The following is a 21,041-nucleotide window of genomic DNA, read 5'->3' as shown; positions in this document are numbered from 1 at the left end:
ATACAGATAAGCAGAGGCCAAAGGAGGGACTGCATGGGGGGGGGGGCAAGATGTTATGAATGGGAGGGAAGACGAGGGAGATGGACAGGGAGGAGGTGCAGCACAACAAAAGGCCGACGGCCGGACGAGGCGAGGTGACGGTTGATGAGGTGAGCTTCAGGGAGAGGTGGGGCAAAAAAACAACGGCAGGTGTGCAAAAGATAAAGAGATCACACGCTCAGTTAGCGAACCCTTTAATCCCACCCCAACCCCCGGAGGCAAACGGTGATGAACACACATCAGGGACGATCAGAGCCATTTTTGACCACTCGTGCAGGCGCGTAAATATGGACAGTGCAGGCAGTGCGGGGGCACTGGGGCCGCGGTTGCACTGGGGCCCGTGGTGGTGGGGAGGCCCTCAGAGCGCGCCATCCAAAAAGTGTTGGGCAGAGAACGGACCCTTGTGAGTGATTCCGATGCCGACCTCGGAAATACAACTGTTCAAAGAAGAATGCATGTTAAATAATAAATGGGGATATTGGCTATATATGCCCTCGAAAAGGCAAACCCTTACAAAGGCAAACCAATATATCTATCAATCCATAAAAAAAAATGCTCTGCTTATTCTACACAAACTATAAAAACTATAAATAAACTCCAAACAAATGATCAATGAATGCATAATTTTTATTTTCTTTGGTATTTTTGCCATATACAGATATGAAATGACAATTGCTAGGTAATATGTATGCTGATGTTGTCCAATGTCAAGTCTCTCTTTGATCATGTGATGAGACGAGGTCATGAAACGATCGACGAATTTAGGCGCAAAATTTCTGACCATCAAGACTGACAAGCTAGCTGAGCACATCTGCAAGCCGAGCGAGCAATCACGCATTTCAAACATAAAAGCGGCAGTAAGAAAAGACGAGAGAAAACAACAGGGGGAGAAGGTAGCAAAGCGCCCCTAATTATAGTCCTTTTGCTTTTTTTAATCAACAGTTGCCAGCCAACAAACAACACCCTTCCTAGCAGCAATGCAGTAGATCCGCTGGCATCAGCATCACTGCCCTCAGTGGTGTGTCAACAGCCATGCAGCAGGTAACGTTGGGATAGCAAGCGATATATAATATATATCTACATTTCAAGATAAGTTATATACTGTACGCCTAATGGTGTGCGTGTGTGTGTGCGCGCGCTAGTAACTAGTGTACACTAGGGCCCGTCAGAAATACCTTACCTTACACTATCACTGCACTCGTGGCCTTGAGTTGTGGAAAGGGGGCAAAATAAATGGTAACCCAGTGTCTGAGTTAATGTAAGAGAGAGAGAGAGAAAGAGAGAGAGAAATTTAAATGTGGTGTTTGTGGATGAATGAGTGTGTGTGTGTGTGTGTGTGTGTTTGTGTGCGCGCGTGCGTTCGTGTCCCTGTCTGCAAATTTGCATCTTTGAAGCATGTGATTAATGTCCTTGTACTACTGTGGAGACCCTTTAGTGAGAACGCCTGAGGGGTTAATATCTTTCTCACACTCGCTCCCTCTCTCACACACACACACACACACACACACACACACACACACACACACACACACACACACACACACACACACACACACACACACACACACACACACACACACACACACACACACACACACACACCCCAGGAAAAAAAAAAAAAAGGAGAAATGCTTTTAAACTCGGTGGACAAATGGCGGCGCCTTTTGCTCAACCCATGCTGGCACAAACGTACCTAAACAAATCCATGCAGATGCAAGACTTTAATTTGACTGCCGTACTCCACATCCTTTATGAGGCAACGGCTTGGTCCGCTCTCGGCCGTGCATGCACGGAATGAATCTGATTCACTGAAAACCTTTGGGAACTCAGTCCTTAGTTGGCAATACGTCTGGGACAGCATTCAAATGGCATGCAAAACCACGGGAGGAGATTAGAGGTAGGCTTGGCTTTAATAACACAGCGGCAAGACGCTGATAGCTCCAGTGGAAATGTCCATACGATATCTGTTGACTGGACCCTGGGCCTATGGAGACATTTTGTTTGACTCCAGCACTTGGTGCAGAGGAACCCGGATGGTGTGGCACTTCCAATTTGATCAAACATCCTCGGCAGGCAGCACTCACTTGTAACCTCAAATACCCACACACCCTTCGACAGGTGTCATGGTGCGGGGTACGTTTGTATTTGTTTTTTGCAATAAGATGTAACAATACCTGCCATAGAACAATGACTACGGCTTCCTGTCTATTCGGGTTTGCGCAGACGCGGCGGGATTCTTCCGACTGCCGGCAGGTCTTGTCTTTGGGCGGTGTGTTGAAATTGGTTACTTACCGACTTACTGAGAGGATCCCTCAAGTTGGAGCGCCAAGGCGCTGCAATTTGGCTGCGATGCTCCCGCGTATGTGACAAATAAACTTTGATTTCATTAAATATCGCCGGCGTTGACACCGCCGGTTTCATTATGAGGAACATTAGGGAGGTTGCGGAAGAGAGGGATGAAGGAGGGGTTGGGTACCGAGATGAAAAAATATCTTTGGCTATAAGCCGCGGTGTGTGGGTAATAAGTATGACTAATCCAATGGCAGCCTTGCCAGAGCAACACCCAAACATTATTCTGTGTCCTTTTCTAATCCACTGTCCAACTCAAACTGCCCGAGCGACAAGGGAAAAGTGGCAGATTATATTTTGCTAATTCCCACCTGTGGGAATTTGCAAACCTCATCTTCCGAAGGACCTGTGGCCCTGCGGAAGATGTTTACTTAGATTTTAGCGTCAAACCTTTCCACTCAATGGAAAATTGTTTTGCACATTCCTACTCTGAAATTTGAATAAACAGACATGTCTCTTCCTCGCAATAAAGCACTATTTGCAGACGCCAACAAACGTCCCCGCTATTCTGCGATTAGTAGGGGGCTAAATGCGCATGTCAAGGCTGCTCCCTGGTGTTTTAAGGCGGTACTGACTTCCAACACACTCGGGCCTGGCTGACACCGTGAGATAAACACACCATCATTTATCAGCCGACAGAAATCCATCATTCAATCCACTCGCACATCCACTCATTGTGTATCCATTCATCCATGCCTTTATGTATCTCAAATCCATTAATTTATCTTTGTCAGACCGTTCCCCCATCACACCATCCCTTCCTCTATCCACCCATCCATCCATCCATCCATCCAACCATCTGGAGGTGTGGTAACCCCCGGCAACTGGCAGCTGATTGTCCGTCTAAGTAGCCTTCATCTGATTTGTTAAATTAGGAATGCATCCACTCCATCCATATAAATTAGTCATTGTCACTTCACTCCTCCTCCAGAACCACTCCATCCCTCACTCTAATCGGGGGAAAACACTTAACGGAAAGTTGGTTTCATTATTATCATTCCATATAGAGTCAATGCAAAACAAAAGAGTCGCCCTTGGCTGTCAAAATAGGACATTTTTAAAATGTGAACAGCCATTTCTACCTCTACGCGTCATTTCATCCCTCGATCCAGACACTACATTCTACGCATACCATCACTTCGCCTCTATCAGCAGCTGTTTGACATGCCCTGAATTCTCCAACTCAACAGAGAAATACAGGCAACCATCTCATCAGTGATGAATCCATCCATCTTGCCCTGTGTTTTCTTCATGCATGCATGTTCTTCGGCATCTATTGTGCAGTTATACTTATTTGACCACGGTTTGATGTGGTTCATTGGACTCTTTTTTTTTTTACCCGTTTTGCACTTAGTGATGAAAGGTTCAACCTTTTCTTGAGATTCGGTTGGTGAGTCACTCAGTAAAAAGAGTCGTTCAATTTCTCAGACTCATCTTTAATCTGATTCAGTTGGTGTAAATAACAGTGAGAGAGGGAGGACTTCCTGAACGATGAACGACAGTCAGAAGAGTCCTTTGGCTCATCTAAGTCTGACACAATGGTGGAATGCAGTGAAATTGTGAATTAGTCACAATATGAATATGCCAAATGCTTTGACCTTTTTCCACACATTAATTTCATCCTGAGTATTTATTTATCTAACCCTCAGTACACTGACTATTGCTCATTGTTTGGGCTAATGAGCAACAGGTTAAAACCCCTATCCTCACACACACTCAGGATAGGAGCCCTGTCATGACATGCTCCATCTGCTCCTGGCTAATCCCACCTATTCTCCTCTCTACCATAAAATGGTGTCTACAACCCATTGTCATCTGTGTCTCTCTGCCGGAAGGCCCTGGAACCGTCACTTGGGTGGCGTGTGGTAGGCCGAACTGCCATAATTGCACCTGTACAAGGACTCCAGCATGGGGAAGGGACACAGAAGGGCCATCTGAAGACGCCCTGGAGCCACCAGTGGGGCAATGAGCGGCCCCAGCACTAACCCTCTCCTGACTGCTAGCAGCAGCACCTAGGGGTCTGGCAGAGGACCGGGGGAGAAGCAGCTGCAGCAACCATGATGGGTAACCGTCTGCGGCTAGCTCCTCTGCCCAGCAGCCAGGCCACCCCTCCAAGCAGCCCCCGCAACAGCCAAGTCTGGCCACGCCTTCACCAGCCAGCGCAGCAGCCTGAGGTCCAACGCTCCGGAAGGGAGGAGGGTGCAGTTTGTTGTCACCCTGGGGAAAGGCATTGTGGCAGTTTCTCCTACCACACGCCACCCAAGTGGCGTTTCAGATACACGGACACAGATGACGATGTGTTGTAGACATCAGTTTATTGGAGAGAGAGAAGGCTAGGTGGAATAAGCCAGGAGCAGATCAAACATGTCATGACAGGGCCCCTATCCTGAGTGAATGTGAGGATGGGGGTTTTGACCTGCTGCTCATTAGCCCAACCGATGAGCAACAGGTATGCAGCCACCCTAACCCAATCACCTAGATCCAGGTCAGGTGTGGCTGCTCAAACCATCCCATCCCCACACCACACCATCATTCAGATTTTATCACAGAACTGTAAAGTAATCCCCATCCATGGACGGGGAGGAAAAGGTTCTAGCCTGAACTGATCAGAATGGGTCTGATCAAGTCTGACCCATTCAAATACGCACTATAAAGATACCACGTCAGACTGAGGCTGGAGACCTCCGGGGCCTTTGTAACACACACACACACACACACACACACACACACACACACACACACACACACACACACACACACACACACACACACACACACACACACACACACACACACACACACACACACACACACACACACACACACACACACCCCTTTCATTGTCTCCCACCAAAGTCGCACAAAAGTGTAAGGCTGTACCAGAATCAGAATTTTATCAGTCTAATCGGATTCGGCTGTTCAATACGAGTCGGGGGGGCGGAGAGGGAGAGATTGGGGCATATTTTACTCACCTGTATCCCCCCCAACAGTACCGATGATGTGCGGGCCAGGGATGGGCCGCGGTCGATGCGCCAAAACAGTGTGTTTTTATTTTATGTCGGACAATTCGGACGCGGACGATTCACACATATAAAAATATGTTTATGATTCTTCTTCTTTAGAATGTCTCATTTAAATGTTATCCCTGTGCATTTTGTAAGCGTCTGTTTTATCCTGTTCTTGTAATGCACACTGACTGAAAAAAAGAACAAAAAAAACACTGCTCGACATGATGAATCTCAGTCGACTGACGGGTTTCAGACTGATGAGTCGACTTTCAGGAGGCAGCCCTACAAAGGTGTGAAGTTCCCCTGGACCCCCTGACAGGAGCTGACAACACCTAAGAAGACCTCTCTGGAATTATTGTCCGTTTTTGTACAAAATCAGTATCAACCTGAGTTATGAATTCAATCAACCGGTAATAAAACTATGTTTAAGCTAAAAAAGGTTACCATTCAAGTGGATTGAAACCCGGTCTTTCTACGCCAAGGAATGGCGGAGATGTCTATGCCAGAATCTCAAGGAATTTCTTTTATGAACCGCTACCGCCACCCAGTGGCTGTAAGATATGAGAATGGCGCTCCACTCAAATAAGTGTCACTTTTTAAAATCTCTTTCTTTTATTAATAGGTACTAGTATTAACTTGTTAAGCCAAAGTGTTATTAACCAGTTACTACTCCTTAAATGTATCATGAGTGTGATGTTAAAATGTCTGCAATGCTTCAATGTCTTAAAAAATCCATGGAAATGATCTAATTTGGGATGTAACTGAGTTATTGTACGATGTCCAATCACTGAATTGACGGTCAAATGAAGAAATGTGTGTGAAATGTTCGCGTAAATGAGGTATTTAGATAGCGAATAGAACAGATGGTAAACTTAAAATGGCCGCCAGGTGGAGACACATGACATCATACCGAAAGGTTGGCTAAAAGACACGCCCCATTTCACTTGGGAATAAAACTGGCAGACCGTCATTTTGTAATCGAGTCTCCTTGGATAAACACCTCCACCATTTTCTCTACTTGCTGGAGCTCCATCATCCAAAGTTTTCTTTTCCTTCCTTTTTGGTTTATTTGCTCAAAACTTTTCTTCTTTTGGTTGACTTACACCGTCTTCACCACAAATCGCACCCCCAGTCAAATTTCTCTTTTCTGATTAATTTATTTTATCACCTAAGTTTTGATAACGTTTCGAAATCTAGAAACCCGAACCCTAAACCCGTTAATAATAACCTCGCAAATTCCGCCAAATGGCCATCGACGCTGCTTGCCAGTTATTTTTGATCGAGTCACACCAGCAGCACTTCAAATCTAACCACTCCCGGTCCATCACACGGATCCGATTATAGCAATGTTGGAGACGTCCGACAACCTCCAACCTGCCGTAGCGGCACTGTCCCGGAACGGGAGGACGGAAGAGCCAACGACGACGCCTTTCGACTGAACCCAACCCTGTGCTACAGTGGATTTCTTCCCGTTGAGGCCTTCCAGCAGCTGTACAACAGAGTGTAGGCTCCTCGGCAAGTTAGAGTGCCAGAATATTCCTTCTGCCCTGCATGTGATTGGTGTTGGTGTCTTGGAGATCTTAAGATTAGAGCTTAGAATTGATTCTCCCGGTCCCTTTATTAGGTCCATAATCACACACTGTCCATTATTGCAATCAGGGATGACTTTATGTTCCATTAATGCTTTCCCTATCTGTTTTAATTGATTTTCTATTATTTCTATTATTCATTCTTTAATTTCTTTATACAGCTACTCCTCGCTTAAGGACCGAGTTCCGTTCCTAGGACCAGGTTGATAAGTGAGGACCCGCGTTATTTCACGGTGAGGGGGCGTGGCCATTGCGAACGCTAGTGTAGTGAATACTGACAGACTGTGGGAAGGAGAACGAAACTGAGAACGATGATGAGATATATACAGTGTTTATAGTATACTGTATATAGTATATAGTGTATAAAGATTGATGCGCGATGGGATGCTTGACGCTGACACGCCGCAGTGAGGACTACCTGTACTTCATTTTCTCACCAAGTATTTTAGATAATAAATACATGCTTATTTTATTATTAAGGACGTTGTTTTGTGATATTTAGCTCCTGTTAGTATTGAGATCACTGAAAGAGAAACAAACCACACACTTTAGATATGAGATTGACTCATTTACTTACATTAAACACATTCGTTTCCTCCCACTAAGCAAAACAAAGCTGGTGCCCCTACGAGACAATTATTGATTATTTATGTCATTATTATTTTTTGTATTAATTATTAAATATTAAAAACCATATTGTAGTGGTTATGCTACAAGTCATTTAAAAGACACACTATGAACTAGGCTTTGATAGATTTACGATCAAATCGTCTATCGACAGCGATTTTTTTTCTCCACCAGGTGCAGTTTACCATGTTCTGAAACTGGAGCAGAGAGGGAGAGAGGGAGGGGCCGGAGGCTCTTCCCCTCTCAGCTCAGAGTTGTCGAGTAACCGCTGGTGATCGGATCTCACTTCCATGCTCTACAGATCCGTGCAGAGACGTTAAGAGGGGTAGGTGCAAAAAAACAGACTCACGACTGTAATCTGTTCTATAAGAACGGTCGTATGTTAAAACAGTTGTATGTCTAAGCAATTTTTCCCCATATAAATTATGAAAACATGAAGGGTGAAAATAAACAACACAGTAAATATATAAAAAATTTCGATAACTACGTGCACACAGGATGTAGGTTGCCCGCTGACTGACCGCTGACTGACCGTCGACGCGGCAACTGCAAATTTCCACGGTCGTATCTTGGAGCAGTCGGTCGCAAGTCGATAAAAATTTTCATGACTATCGCTACTCGTATCTTGGATTAGTCCTAAGTAGATGCAGTCGTAAGTCGAGGTACCACTGTAATAATAAAAAATGGCAAACGGAGCAGCACGGCGGAGCGCAGATCATGCCTGTGATGGTACGCATCGGGAGCTCCATGATCTGCGTTCCACTGTGCGCACATCGCAGGTGAGCCGATGACACGTTAGTCATGAATATGCATATCTTGCCCAGATAATCCACGACCTCGATGCCCATTCACGGTTAAAAAAAAAACATGCCTGATCAAAAGGGCACCATAGGGCCCATGGGGCATCAAGGCGCAAAGGGGCAGGTGCTCGGGCACCCTCACCTAGCTCTATATGCAAATATTGTGATTATAATATAGCAATATATATTATCTAATCTCATAGAGAAAGATTTAAGATTTTATTTCCTTAATTTCTTACTTGTATGGAAAATGAAAAACTGTGAATCGAACTCAGAGAATTGATTGGAATTGGAACAGAGGTTGTTTTTTGGTTTTTTTTGTTTCTCCTCCAGACAGAGGTGCGCGCAAGCTCCTGTGCCTATCTGTTTATTTTAAATGTATTTATTTATGTGTTAAGGGACTGTACCGTTCCAAAAAAAAAAATCCCGTGCCGTCTCCCCGTTGGTTTTCGCCCACCGGGCCACCGCTGCCAACCGGCGATGCCCGATTAGAATTTGCACGGTCGCCCAAGCCTACTATGAATGCATTGTTTGCATCTCATTTTATCTTGTTCAAACTTGTTAAACTTGCTCATTTTTTTCAGTCATATTTTTGAAAGAATGCAAAAACCCCAATCTCTCCAATTCCCTTCAATGTCATTGTGTTGGTGTCTTACCGGTTATCTTGTAGCCGCTGGCGGCCAGCTGTCCCGCCATGTATTCCCCGTCAGAATTGTTGTGACTGCAGCCCCACGTTCTCATCCAGACCTTCTGGGTGCCGGGGATCACACTGCCACACACAAATTTGGACAAATTTACATCTTATTTTGTTTGCCTCCTGCTGTATACAGCACCAGATCTGCCATCACTACAAGGAAACGTGGAGATACTGTAAATAGTAAAAAATATAAAATATTCCTAATAATATATATTCCTTCAAAAATATATATATATTTTTTAAATCACAGAACAAGATTGAAAACACATGAATGCATTAATTCCTTCATTTCAGTATTTAGTTTGAAAAATATTTACTTTATCTACATGTATATCTACCATTTTCCACGTGTTTGGTGTGGTTTTGTGAGTGTAAATGCACACTTAACTAACAATACTTCACGATCAAAAAGTGAAATCTATTGTCCATGAGCTGAGCTATTCAAGATACCTTACTTAGCTTACTTTGTGTGGGTCGTGTGAAATTAAATGTATTTTTGGATGGGTATTACATCAAATTTTTCGGGGGTTCACTGTGCTTCCAATGTAATAATAATAATAATAAAGCATTATATAAACACTGCCAATTGGCCCATTGGGTTGGATATGTGTGTTCATCTAAAAGAATATAAATTTAAAGGAAAATGTTTGAAGGAAAAATACCGACAATAATCTACAGATTATATAACTTCAGGGCTCGACAGTAACGGTTGCCCTCAGCAACCAGATTGAGTCAATTGGCAACCAATTTGTGGCTACCTATTGAGTATATTTTAATATATAACAATAATACAAAACCTACAAAACTGGAAAATCGAATCAGTAAAACTAAACTTTTTATTTGGTTGCCTCCGTAAAGTTACTACTGCACTAAAATTACGTTTGTGCACAACACGGCATTTCAGCTTTTGTGCAGCCACTTTCCACACAGACGCGCAGCCAGCCTGTTGCAGAGTCATGCACGATTCTGATTTTCAAGACACATTCCTGCCCTGCACCCGTCGACACATGGTCCGCGGTCTGACCTGAAACCGCAAATCCTAGTGCTGTGTAAATAATTTTGTTAAGCTTAATCGAGGACACTTTAAATATTCATTTTGGGCCATTTCATTTCATAGATGTGAAATTAAGTCTTAATTTTGACCATATTCACATTCTTGTTGCACTGATTTCCGACAGGATTTCTGTACACATAAAAATGCGCAAGGATACAATAACAATATAGTTTTGTGATAGAACTTTCAGTTCAGTGAATTTGTTTTTCGCAAATACCGGGTAGAGTATAAATGCAATAAAAATAGGTTTTGCAGCCCTGTCCGGTTTTGGCATAGGATTTGGCGCAGCCCCTCCAATTATTTCCTCACAATTTACCAATGATGTCCTTACAACTTCTGTTCGACAATTATTTTAAGTTTTACAAGACTGATCATTTGTAAAACAGGCAAGTGTAGGACAGTGGCGTAAGCCATCGCCACTCCGCCGGGGCCCCGTGCCATGCGTCTCGTGTATCCTTCGGCTTGTCGGTGGCGTCCAGTTTTAAACCAAAATAATCCCATATAGAGTCATTTGTATTTTTTTTTTTTCCATCTTCTTTTCCCCCCCATTTCTTTCAATGCAATCTTCCATGATTGCATTCACTGAAAACCCTTGTTTCACCTGAGCCGCCCGGCTACCGGTGCACACCGCACACACACCCGTGCGAATATATGCCCGTGCGACAATCGCCGATTGTTGGGCTGACTGTGGAGAGCTACGTTTAAATGGAAAGATGCTAATTAGAATTTACCATTGTTAACAATGAGGGGACAAAGAGCACTGTTGAGATTCTTATTGTCTGTGTGGTGAGCATATATAAAAAATTAAAAAATAAACAATCTTTACAAAGCACACCACACTACAACACATGCACACGCACACACACACACACACACACACACACACACACACACACACACACACACACACACACACACACACACGCACGCACGCACATGCTTTGGATGGTGGCCAGTGAGTTTTTGACCAAAAATACGTGTTCAGAACAAGATAAGAACAAATTGATGCGGTGATCTGGGTTCCTGCTGTGTTCCAAGCGCAAGCCCCTGAGGCCTTTGTCGTCCCCACTTTGTCTTTCATCTTTCTCTCGTTCTGAGACCTCCCCTTGTCGCGATTGGTCCAAATGCTGTTGCGTCATGGCAGGGGAAGGACTTCAACCTCCCTTTCCGGGTCACTCAACCTCCTCCCTCTCCTGGCTCAACAAGCTTGTTTTTTTTCCCCCAGAGCCACAACACCCAGAGCATGTTTTATAGATACAGTATCTCCACAAATAGAAACTGGTACTGAAATAAAAACCGGTAAACAAGGCTGAATCTAAGTCAGTGTGTGTTGTTTTTCTCCTCCAGCGCTGCACGTCGCACACTGCCCATCAGTGCGGTTCCGGTGCTGGTTTTACCGTGTTATTATTTTAGATCTATTGTTTCGTTAGTTTCTACTTCTATGATACAAACGTTTAAACTAAGGGGCGTTCTGCCTTGGATCATGACAGTGGATTGCATAATGGAGAGAGTGTGATCTCTGCATCCCGCACAGTGGACCAGATGGCCGGGATGGCCGTTCCTGTGTCTCCGAACAAAAAAATAATCCCCGTTTATTTTAGATGTATTTACTTTGAGCAGCACAGCACCCAGACGGTAGCTGAGGTAAATAAAAGACCCGGTCACTACTTGAGGAAATATAGGTAATGTCAATAAATTACTTTTTTGAGTCTGATTGAGTTTGATTTCACTATTTTTTATTTTTCTTATTTTCATCTTTATTTAAAGGAAAGCCACTGATGCTCCTCCCGCTGTCGAGTTTGCGCTTCTTTCACTGCAGAGTTCTTACTGAGTTCTTATTGGGTATCCTGCTGACGGTGTTCTGGGACATCTGTTCTCCGGTGGTTCTAACGTCTTTTGTTCTCGCATCTTTTTAAGTGTATTTCCACCTTAAGTGTGATCAGGCCAAGTGTGACCAGTGTTATCACAGCTCTTGTCTGTCTTGACTTATGTTTATTCCCCTCTGAAGATTTAAATTCTGTAAAGTATCAGATAAAACACAAACTTACTGTAATAAAGCTTAAAATACATTTTATGTCAGATTTCTTGGCAAGCATATTTTCAGTTTCGTCAACCAAAAGCTGATGCCTGGTTGCCAGCCTGTCAACCACTTTTAAAAAGTTTCTGTTGAGCTCTGAACATGCATTATGTATTTTAAATGGTATTTAAAATGTGGGTTGTGTGCTATTTTCACTGTTAAGTCAATTTTAATATTACTAGTAATATTAACTATTCTTATTTGTTTTTAGATTTACACCGATCAGCCACAACATCAAATCCACTGACAGGTGATGTGAATAACATTGCTCATTTTGTTCCAATGGCACCTGTCAAGGGGTGGGATATATTAGGCAGCAAGTGAACAGTCAGTTCTCGAAGTTGATGTGTTGGAAGCAAGAAAAACAGGCAAGCGTAAGGATCTGAGCGACTTTGACAAGGGCAAAATTGTGATGGATAGACGACTGGGTCAGAGCATCTCCAAAAGTATAGGTCTTGTGGGGTGTTCCTGGTTTGCAGTGGTTAGTAGCTACCAAAAGTGGTCCAAGGAAGGACCGCCAGTGAACCGGCAACAGCGTCACAGGCGCCCATGGTCCGATCCCACAGAAGAGCTACTGTAGCACAAATTGCTGAAAAAGTTAATGCTGCTATGATAGCAAGGTGTCACACGGAACACAGAGTGCATCGCAGCTTGCTGCGTATAGGTGTGCGTAGCCGAAGACCGGTCAGAGTGCCCATGCTGACCCCTGTCCACCACCGAAAACACCTAAAATGGCATGCCAGTGTCAGAACTGGACCATGGAGCAAAGGAAGAAGATGGCCTGGTCTGAAGAATCTCATTTTCTTCTACATCATGTGGATGTTCGGGGTTGGGGTCCGATCCGATATCTGTGGGATGTGCTGGAACAACAAGCCCGATCCATGGGGGCCCCACCTCGCAACTTACAGGACTTAAAGGATCTGCTGCTAACGTCTTGGTGCCAGATACCACAGGACACCTTCAGAGGTCTTGTGGAGTCCATGCCTTGAGGGGTCAGAGCTGTTTTGGCAGCACGAGGGGAGCTACACAATATTAATGGTTATTAGTGGTGGTTTTAATGTTGTGGCTGATCAGTGTATGTTTCTATGCTTTTATATTTATTTTTGTCCTCACAATGCATGTCATGTTCAATTGTGTGGTCCTGTTTGCAATTTAACCTGTGATTTTATTTTGTCTTTATCAATTTGTCTTTGTTTTTACATCATGCCTTGTCCTTGTGTATGAAATGAACAATACAAATACAACTGTCTTGCCTTAAAAAACAATGGTTGAAAAACAAGACTTTCACACATATATTTACACTTTCTAAAACAAATCCCGCAAGGTTGATAACAACAGACCCTTAATTTTCCAACTTGGTGCATATGTTTCCAAAACGACTATCTATGAAAGGCAGTGTTGGAGCCCAGCATTAAATCATTAGTCTCGTTAAAAAAGAAACATTCTTCTTTAATTATTATTTGGAGTTATTTAGCGAAAATCATGATATAGCAGTGCCCCCCAGTGAATAAATATGGTATTACAGTCACCACTTCAGGACAACTGTAGGTAGAGGACAAAGGTATGGAAACCCTGTTTGAGAGTCCGGTGTTTTTTATTATTTAAGGTATCGGAACCCTGTGTCAGAGTCTGTTGTTTTTAGGTACAGTAACATTGTGTCAGAGTCTGCTTTAAATATTGTTTTTCCATTTTTGTTCGCTGCTAGGGGGGCAAGCTTCAGCCAGGAATTCTTCCTGGCCTCAGTTTGGTATTGGGGGTATGTGATGTGGGGATGGGATGGTTTGAGCAGCCACACCTGACCTGGATCTAGGTGGTTGGGTCAGAGTGGCTGGTTACCTGTTGGTTGGGCTAAGGAACAGGTTAAAACCCCTAACCTCACACACTCAGGAGAGGAGCCCTGACATGACATGTCCCATCTGCTCCCGGCTAATTCCACCTAGCCTCCTCTCTACAATAAACTGGTGTTTACAACCCATCGTCGTCTGTGCCGTAGGGCCCTGAAACACAACTTCGGTTGCGTGTGGAACTGCCACACCACTTTTTGCAAAATTTCTAAATCTAACGTATCATTGAACTTCAACAGCTGAATTGCCTGAGACGGGCAATTGCGCCAATTCTTTATTCACATAGAATTATGTCGTTTCCAGAAATGACACAGAAATGAAATTAAGGTCTTAGTTAATTTAGGCAGTTAAGAGGGAAACAAATGTAATATAAACCGGAAATCCTGACAAGAAACAGCCAACCTTAACAAATTCATCTTCTGTACATCTAAAAAGCAGGAATAACCACACATTGTTCAATGATGTCACTTTAATCTTCATTTCCTTAAGAAATTGTTTGAAAGAACCATTTCATTCTCATTGCTAAAAACGAACAAAGCCAATGGCTCCAGTTTAAATCTAGTGGGGGGAAAATAAATATAAATAGATACTCCAATAAAAATAAATAAATACTCCTGTAAGTGTAACTACAGTATATGTTGTTTGAAATCGCTGTCTGACTATGGCCTTAGACTACGATGTTCTAAAGACCAGTTGAATACAGAATATCTATATGCCAAAGCAATATCTATCAAATAATAATAGCCAAATCATTTCTGGATGTTGAATAAAAAAATGGTTAAACATAGAGAAGAACCCGATGGTAATGTGTTTTTTTGCATAGGTCTTTTGTCCATCATAGTTTTCAGTCAGGCCAAGGCTGAGAAGGTGCTAAGCTGTGCACATTCACCGAAAGCAACTTATACTATTTCAATCTCTAAGTACATACATACATACATGGTAATCTACAACAAGTTGGGTCTTTATCGTAAACCAAATTGACATTATCAACATCAACTCTTATGCAGTCGGAAGGAATCCAAAGTTTTCAGTAAATTCATTCGACCCTTTAAAAACCTTTTAATAACGATTTGAGCAAAAGTGAAGACAAATTTGGTTATTTTGTGGTGGCAAGATTTGACAAAATTGTAGTTTCTTTCAATCCTGAAATGGACTTTGTTCAATTTGTTAAATTTTCTATGTGAACTTTATTAAAAAGATAATGTATATAATAATATAATATAATCTTATATATAATATAATCTTAATCTCATTGTCTATCATTTACATTTGTATATATATTATGTATATACACAGTACACACACCGATCAGCCACAACAATAAAACCACAGTGAAGTGAACACCTTGCTCATCTCGTTCCAATGGCACCTGTCAAGGCATGGGATATATTAGGCAGTGAACAATCAGTTCTTGAAGTTGGATGGAAGCAGGAAAATTGGGCAAGTTTAAGGATCTGAGCGACTTTGACAAGGGCCAAATTGTGATGGCTAGACGACTGGGTCAGAGCATCTACAAAATGGCAGGTCTTGTGGGTCCGTATGGAGTCTGTTCCCACATAGGTAAGTATGTGGGAACAGACTCCATACGGAACTTAACCCACATAGTAATGGTCCCGTGAGAGGTATCTCATCACATGAGACTAGGCAACAGAGTCATTTTTAGGCCAGGAGACTTTCCGAATGCGAATGAGCACCCACAGAGAGAAACTGAACTTAAATAACATCGGTTCATGACTGTGTGGCCAGGTCCAGCTCCAACACCATCATCAAGTTTGCTGACGGCACCGTGGTCGTGGGCCTGATCACCGACTGCGATGAGAAGGCCTACCGCGAGGAGGTGGCTGACCTGTCACTCTGGTGCCAGGACAACAGCCTACACCTGAACGTCAGCAAAACTAAGGAGCTGATTGTGGACTTTAGGCGAGGATCACAATCGAGGACGCACGCGCCCTTGTTGATTAATGGGACTTCTGTCGATAGGGTGAGCAGCTTCAGATATCTGGGAGTCCACATCACAGAGGACTTAACATGGACTGTACACACAGACACTCTGGTGAGAAAGGCGAGGCAGCGTCTCTACCACCTCAGGCAGCTGAGGAAATTCCGGGTCTCGTGAGGATCCTCAAGTCCTTCTACTCTGGAGCAGTGGAGAGCATCCTGACAGGCAACATCACTGCCTGGTTTGGGAACTGTACTGCCCAGGACAGGCGGGCCCTGCAGAGGGTGGTGCGTTCAGCTGAACGTACCACTGGAACTACCCTCCCCCCCTTGCAGGACTTTCCTTCTCTGCAGCTGCAGCTGCTACTACACCAGGAGGTGTAGTAGCAGAGGTGTAGTAGCAGAGCCCGCAGGATCATGAAGGATCCTCATCACCCCAACAACGGACTGTTCCAGCTGCTGCGGTCAGGCAAGCGCCTCCGCAGTCACACAGCGAGAACAGAGAGAGTGAGACTGAGTTTCTTCCCACAAGCCATAAGAACTGTCAATGCTGACCTCACCAGAGGTCCTCACTGAGCCATACACATAGGCTCCACTACCTTCTGTACTATATGTAGCATACTGTACCGCATACTGTGTCACTGTTCAGGGTTGTTCGTGATGCCATATTGCTGCGCCGTACTGTTGTATACTGTGCTGTATTATCCCAAACACTACCTCACTTTATTCACATGCCACTTTAATTCACATGCCACTTTAATGCACATGTCTGTATATACATAAGCATATTCCCTCCATCTATTCCATTTTATTTCATTTTTATTGTATTTTATTTTATTCTGTATATTTTTATTTTATTCTATAATTATTCAACTTACTGTATTACGTTTTAGGAGTCAGTTAGTCGGTCTATTAGAAAGAATTTTTTATTTTTCCTAGGACATATTGTGTGTTATCACCGGGTGCGTTGCATTACATTTCACTGCATATATGTATGAAAGTATGTATATGTATGTGACAAATAAAAATCTTGAATCTTGAATCGCCTCGCTTCTTAAACAAATCAAGATACTGCAAAATTCTTCAACTTCCAGTTAATCTCCATCAGTTTTTCACAAATTCCTGCCCCAAATGTAGATCGATATGGATCAAACTTGATCTTGAACTCAAAATTAAACAGAAACAATTCAGACTCCAAGTGTGAGGACCCAAAAACGGAATATGTTTTTGACTGACTCAACGTTTAAATTCCACGGGCTTACTATGCATGTCGTGTGTGAATAAAATTATTTTTCTTATTCATCGCATTTCAGGCAGTCTTTTGCAATCTTTTTATCGCACATGTTCATCTTGCTATGACATTGAAAATACAATTTATGGTACTCTGGAGGGCAAATATTTCAATCGAAAGTTTAGGCATTCAAGTGGCACCGAAATCTGTGTTGCAATTCGGTAAATCAGTGGATACCGATCTTATAGGAACCAGTGCCATATTGGCACCGGGTTTCCGTATCCAACCCTAATTACGACTGGCTCCAATGCCGCAAAAGAAGGAGGGACAACGCAGGGTTAGATGCCAACAGTAGGGTTGCCACAGTCATCGGTGTCACCCGTGTTGGGGCATTGGGACAGATTACATAACTTGCCACCGCTGCCGTCATTTTGCATTTTTTTTTTTTAACAGAAATAAAACCCATTTAGTTAATTCTAACGTATCAGTGCTGATGTTAATACAATTTAAAAAACTCTAATTTGTAAAATACTTTGCGTGTTATAAAAACAGAGTCGCAGCATAGGGCTGGGCGACAAAACAATCTAGATCATTTTCACAATAAAATCTTCCACGATAACGATGACTAACTTATGAGATTTATTTTCAATACAGTTCGGTACAGAGTCCGTTTTCCTCTACCTGCAAAGACACAACATAAACAGCCAATCGTACAGAGCAGAGAAACAACCACGTGACACGAACAGCCAATTGTACAGGAGGAGCACCGGAGCCTTGTTTGTCCTCCAGACAACAGTGTGCGTCTTTTTATTTTAAATCTATTTATTTTCATTTGTTTCCTGCATTTATGAAACAACATTTTTAAAGACAACTGAGTTAAGGGACTGTCCCGCTCCGTACTGTTACAAAAAAACCTGTGCATCCCCACTGTCCCCCCGTTGCTTTCTGTTGCTTTGGGACTTCATTTAGTAAAAACTGCATGTTTTTATGTAAATACTTTACTTGTAAATGATAAACCGCGTGCATGCATGCGCACCGATAAAATCTAATATTCAAAAAATAAACTATTCGAATTGCCATTCGATTGTGTATTTTTTTTTTATTAATAATTGATTTTAAATTACAAACAGCCTGACGTTAGCGAATCAATCCACATGTGATAAGCAATTAAGTTCAATATAAGTTCATCCAGTGTGCAACAAACTGGATGAACTTATATTGAACTTAATGTGAATACACATTAGATGTGCACATTAATGTGAATACACATTAGATGTGCACATTAATGTGAATACACATTAGAGAAAAATAATCCTGTAACTGTGCAAAGTCCTATTGGCGGAGAATCACGAGCGCACCGGCGCGTCTCCCTATCCTCCAGTGTTTCACTGGTGTACAAGGGAAAGTGCAAATTTTATTTTTATTAATTCAGTGTTTAAGGTACAGCCATGAGAATACACTTAAAACTGTAAAATGAACATTATTATTATCCAATATACATATTGTGAAAATGATCAACATTGGTCAATATGAAAAAAATGTACTGTGATAAAAATTTTGACCAAATCGTCCAGCTCTATTGCAGCACAGTCTCGGAGTCACATTTAATTTATCACGGGAGGAGAGAAAGAAGGCTCCAGACCTTGGATTGGGTCTCGATCGGGACCTGTCCCCCTCCATGCGTAATCTCCATGCGTAATTAGCGCCTGTGCATAAGGGGGGACACTCCACGCCACCCAACCCCCATACAATTGGTCTTTAGCCCTTTTACTCCGAAATCACATTCTTTCTGTCATTCCTAAATATGCATCAGTGTCATCATAACGTATTCAGCTCCATCCATCAACACACCTGTCCGCTTGGAGCTCCTCGCTGACGAACTGCTCCTTCCTCTTCCGGGCCCTGGGCACCACACTCTTCCTCGCGGCCTGACGCTCCTGAGGTGTGGGGTCGCTGGCGGACACCATGTCCTCTATATCGTCAATGGAGAAGTCACAGGCTGAAGCCATGGCACTCTGCGAGACAAGTGAAGATGAAGAAGTTAAGTCATGGATGAAGGATGGAGTTTTTAAATACCAAGGCCTCTGGAATAATCTGCCAATGAATGGCTTAGAGCAAAAGGCCAGGCCAGTGACATTTTTCTTTTTGGAGTAATGGATGTGGGCCTTCAGGTCAACCTTGACAATATAGAAAATGGATTATCTGGACTAAGACCAGCACCAAGACCAGACAGAAGGAGCTGACTAGTCCTTAAGTATCTTAGTCTATGACTTTCTAGTCTAGAACTAATTCATCTTAAATTAAGCAACATCTGAGGAAGGCATTTTTAAATTCTGGATTAATTTAAGTAGGATCAGCTTAGTCCTGATTTAGACTAAACCCCATCTGCAAAACCGCCCCAATGAGATGAAAATCAAGCAGGAATGCAAGGTTTTGACAAGCTGGTTTAATTGATACTGGTTTTTAAATTCACATGATATCATACGTTCATATCATACGATAACATAAAATTAGTTAAGAGAGCAATACAAGATCTGTGTATGATTCAATATAGGTGTATAATTGCTTAAAATAAATTCAGGTTTATGCTGCTTAATAGCAATAGGTTTATCCTGCCATATTTCATTGTGTAACTAACATTATTTAGGTTTGTATTGCTTAAAATGTGCGCAATTTCAATTTCCTTTCCAAAAACATGCCATATTTCGTTGCGTACAGTTAACCCTGAGGTTTAGCGTAGATTTCACCTCCAGCACAGAGACACAGTTGATGGGGTTGCAAATACACCCGTTTTGTTGTAGAGAGCGGGTTAGGTGGAAAAACACTGGAGCAGATGTACAACATCTAATGACAAGGGTTAATGACAAATTATAACAGGCCTTTCTGTTAAAGCTGTCTACACAGGCTTCAATAATGGCTGTAATTTGGTATTAATCTGCAACACATAAAACAATCCGTATATTTAACTTCTGAACACTGTACTTTATGATCATCATTGTCAAACTATGTACATACTGTACATACATACCTTTTTTTGTGTCGATATTTTGATGATTTCAATTATTTTATTCTAATTCTCCCTTCCTAAGACATTTGGACTTTTTTTTGTTTGTTTGTTTGTTTCAATGCACCGCACTTGTATGATGTATGGGGGCAAATCAAGCATCTTGAATCTCTTGGACCTTACAAATCCAAACCTGCGGATGAAAACCTAATGTTAAACGGGTTGGCTGGTTGCATATCAATACATTCTATCGGTCACCAACACGTGTATGAAAACGCATCCATCGCTGGTTGTCCTGAACGGCAGCTCGCTTGGCTCAGTGAGTTAGAATCCCACATGACCACAACAAGCCAGGAGCTAACTGGCTACATGCTAGCCTCTTTCTGACGCACGTGTCTCTGCTCGGGGCGGCAAACACCGGACGCAAACCCGAGCGCAGCCCTCACCCGTGTCCTCGTGTGGATATTATGCCCGTCGGTGACTGTTCCCAGTGTTCCGGGCTCTCCGAGCGGCGACAAACGACGGACCTGCGCTACCAAAACAGAGTTCGCCAAACTCTCAGTCCGCCATGCTTGTTGGAGGGACGGGTCGAAGAGAGGGACAAACCGAGCGGGAAGCGACGACAAAACACGCTACCGCGAAACCGGCGACTGCCGCCGCCGCCGCCGCCGCCAGCAGAAGGGGCCTGATCGTACCCGTCAGGCCAAGGAGCAGCTTTCAATGGAGGTTGTTAGTGATGCGGGGGGGAAAGGACACTTTCCGAAAGCACTGAACCACTATCTGA

The 21,041-nt window shown here is 43.0% G+C and overlaps 1 protein-coding gene across 2 annotated transcripts in view; it reads right to left on the bottom strand.

Moving 5' to 3' along the window:
• The window catches only part of cdkal1 (CDK5 regulatory subunit associated protein 1-like 1), a 300,473-nt gene extending 279,644 nt beyond the window's left edge, over positions 1–20,829 (bottom strand). Inside the window, exons 1-3 of one of the 2 annotated variants that reach the window (XM_080004992.1) lie at positions 20,704–20,829; positions 19,105–19,268; positions 9,069–9,181 (exon numbers count right to left, since the gene is read on the bottom strand). In XM_080004992.1, the coding sequence (XP_079861118.1) occupies positions 9,069–9,181; positions 19,105–19,262 (271 nt within the window). In that variant the 5' untranslated portion in view covers positions 19,263–19,268; positions 20,704–20,829. Of the gene's footprint in view, positions 1–9,068; positions 9,182–19,104; positions 19,269–20,281; positions 20,346–20,703 lie in introns of those variants that run through there. The other variant, XM_080004993.1, reaches the window with a different exon arrangement.
• Between the last annotated feature and the right edge of the window lie 212 nt (positions 20,830–21,041).

Source organism: Zeus faber, assembly GCF_960531495.2.
Source record: "Zeus faber genome assembly, chromosome: 8".
Classification (NCBI taxonomy): domain Eukaryota; kingdom Metazoa; phylum Chordata; class Actinopteri; order Zeiformes; family Zeidae; genus Zeus; species Zeus faber.
The sequence above is the reverse complement of the archived record's forward strand: the minus strand, read 5'-3'. Positions and strand labels throughout refer to the sequence as shown.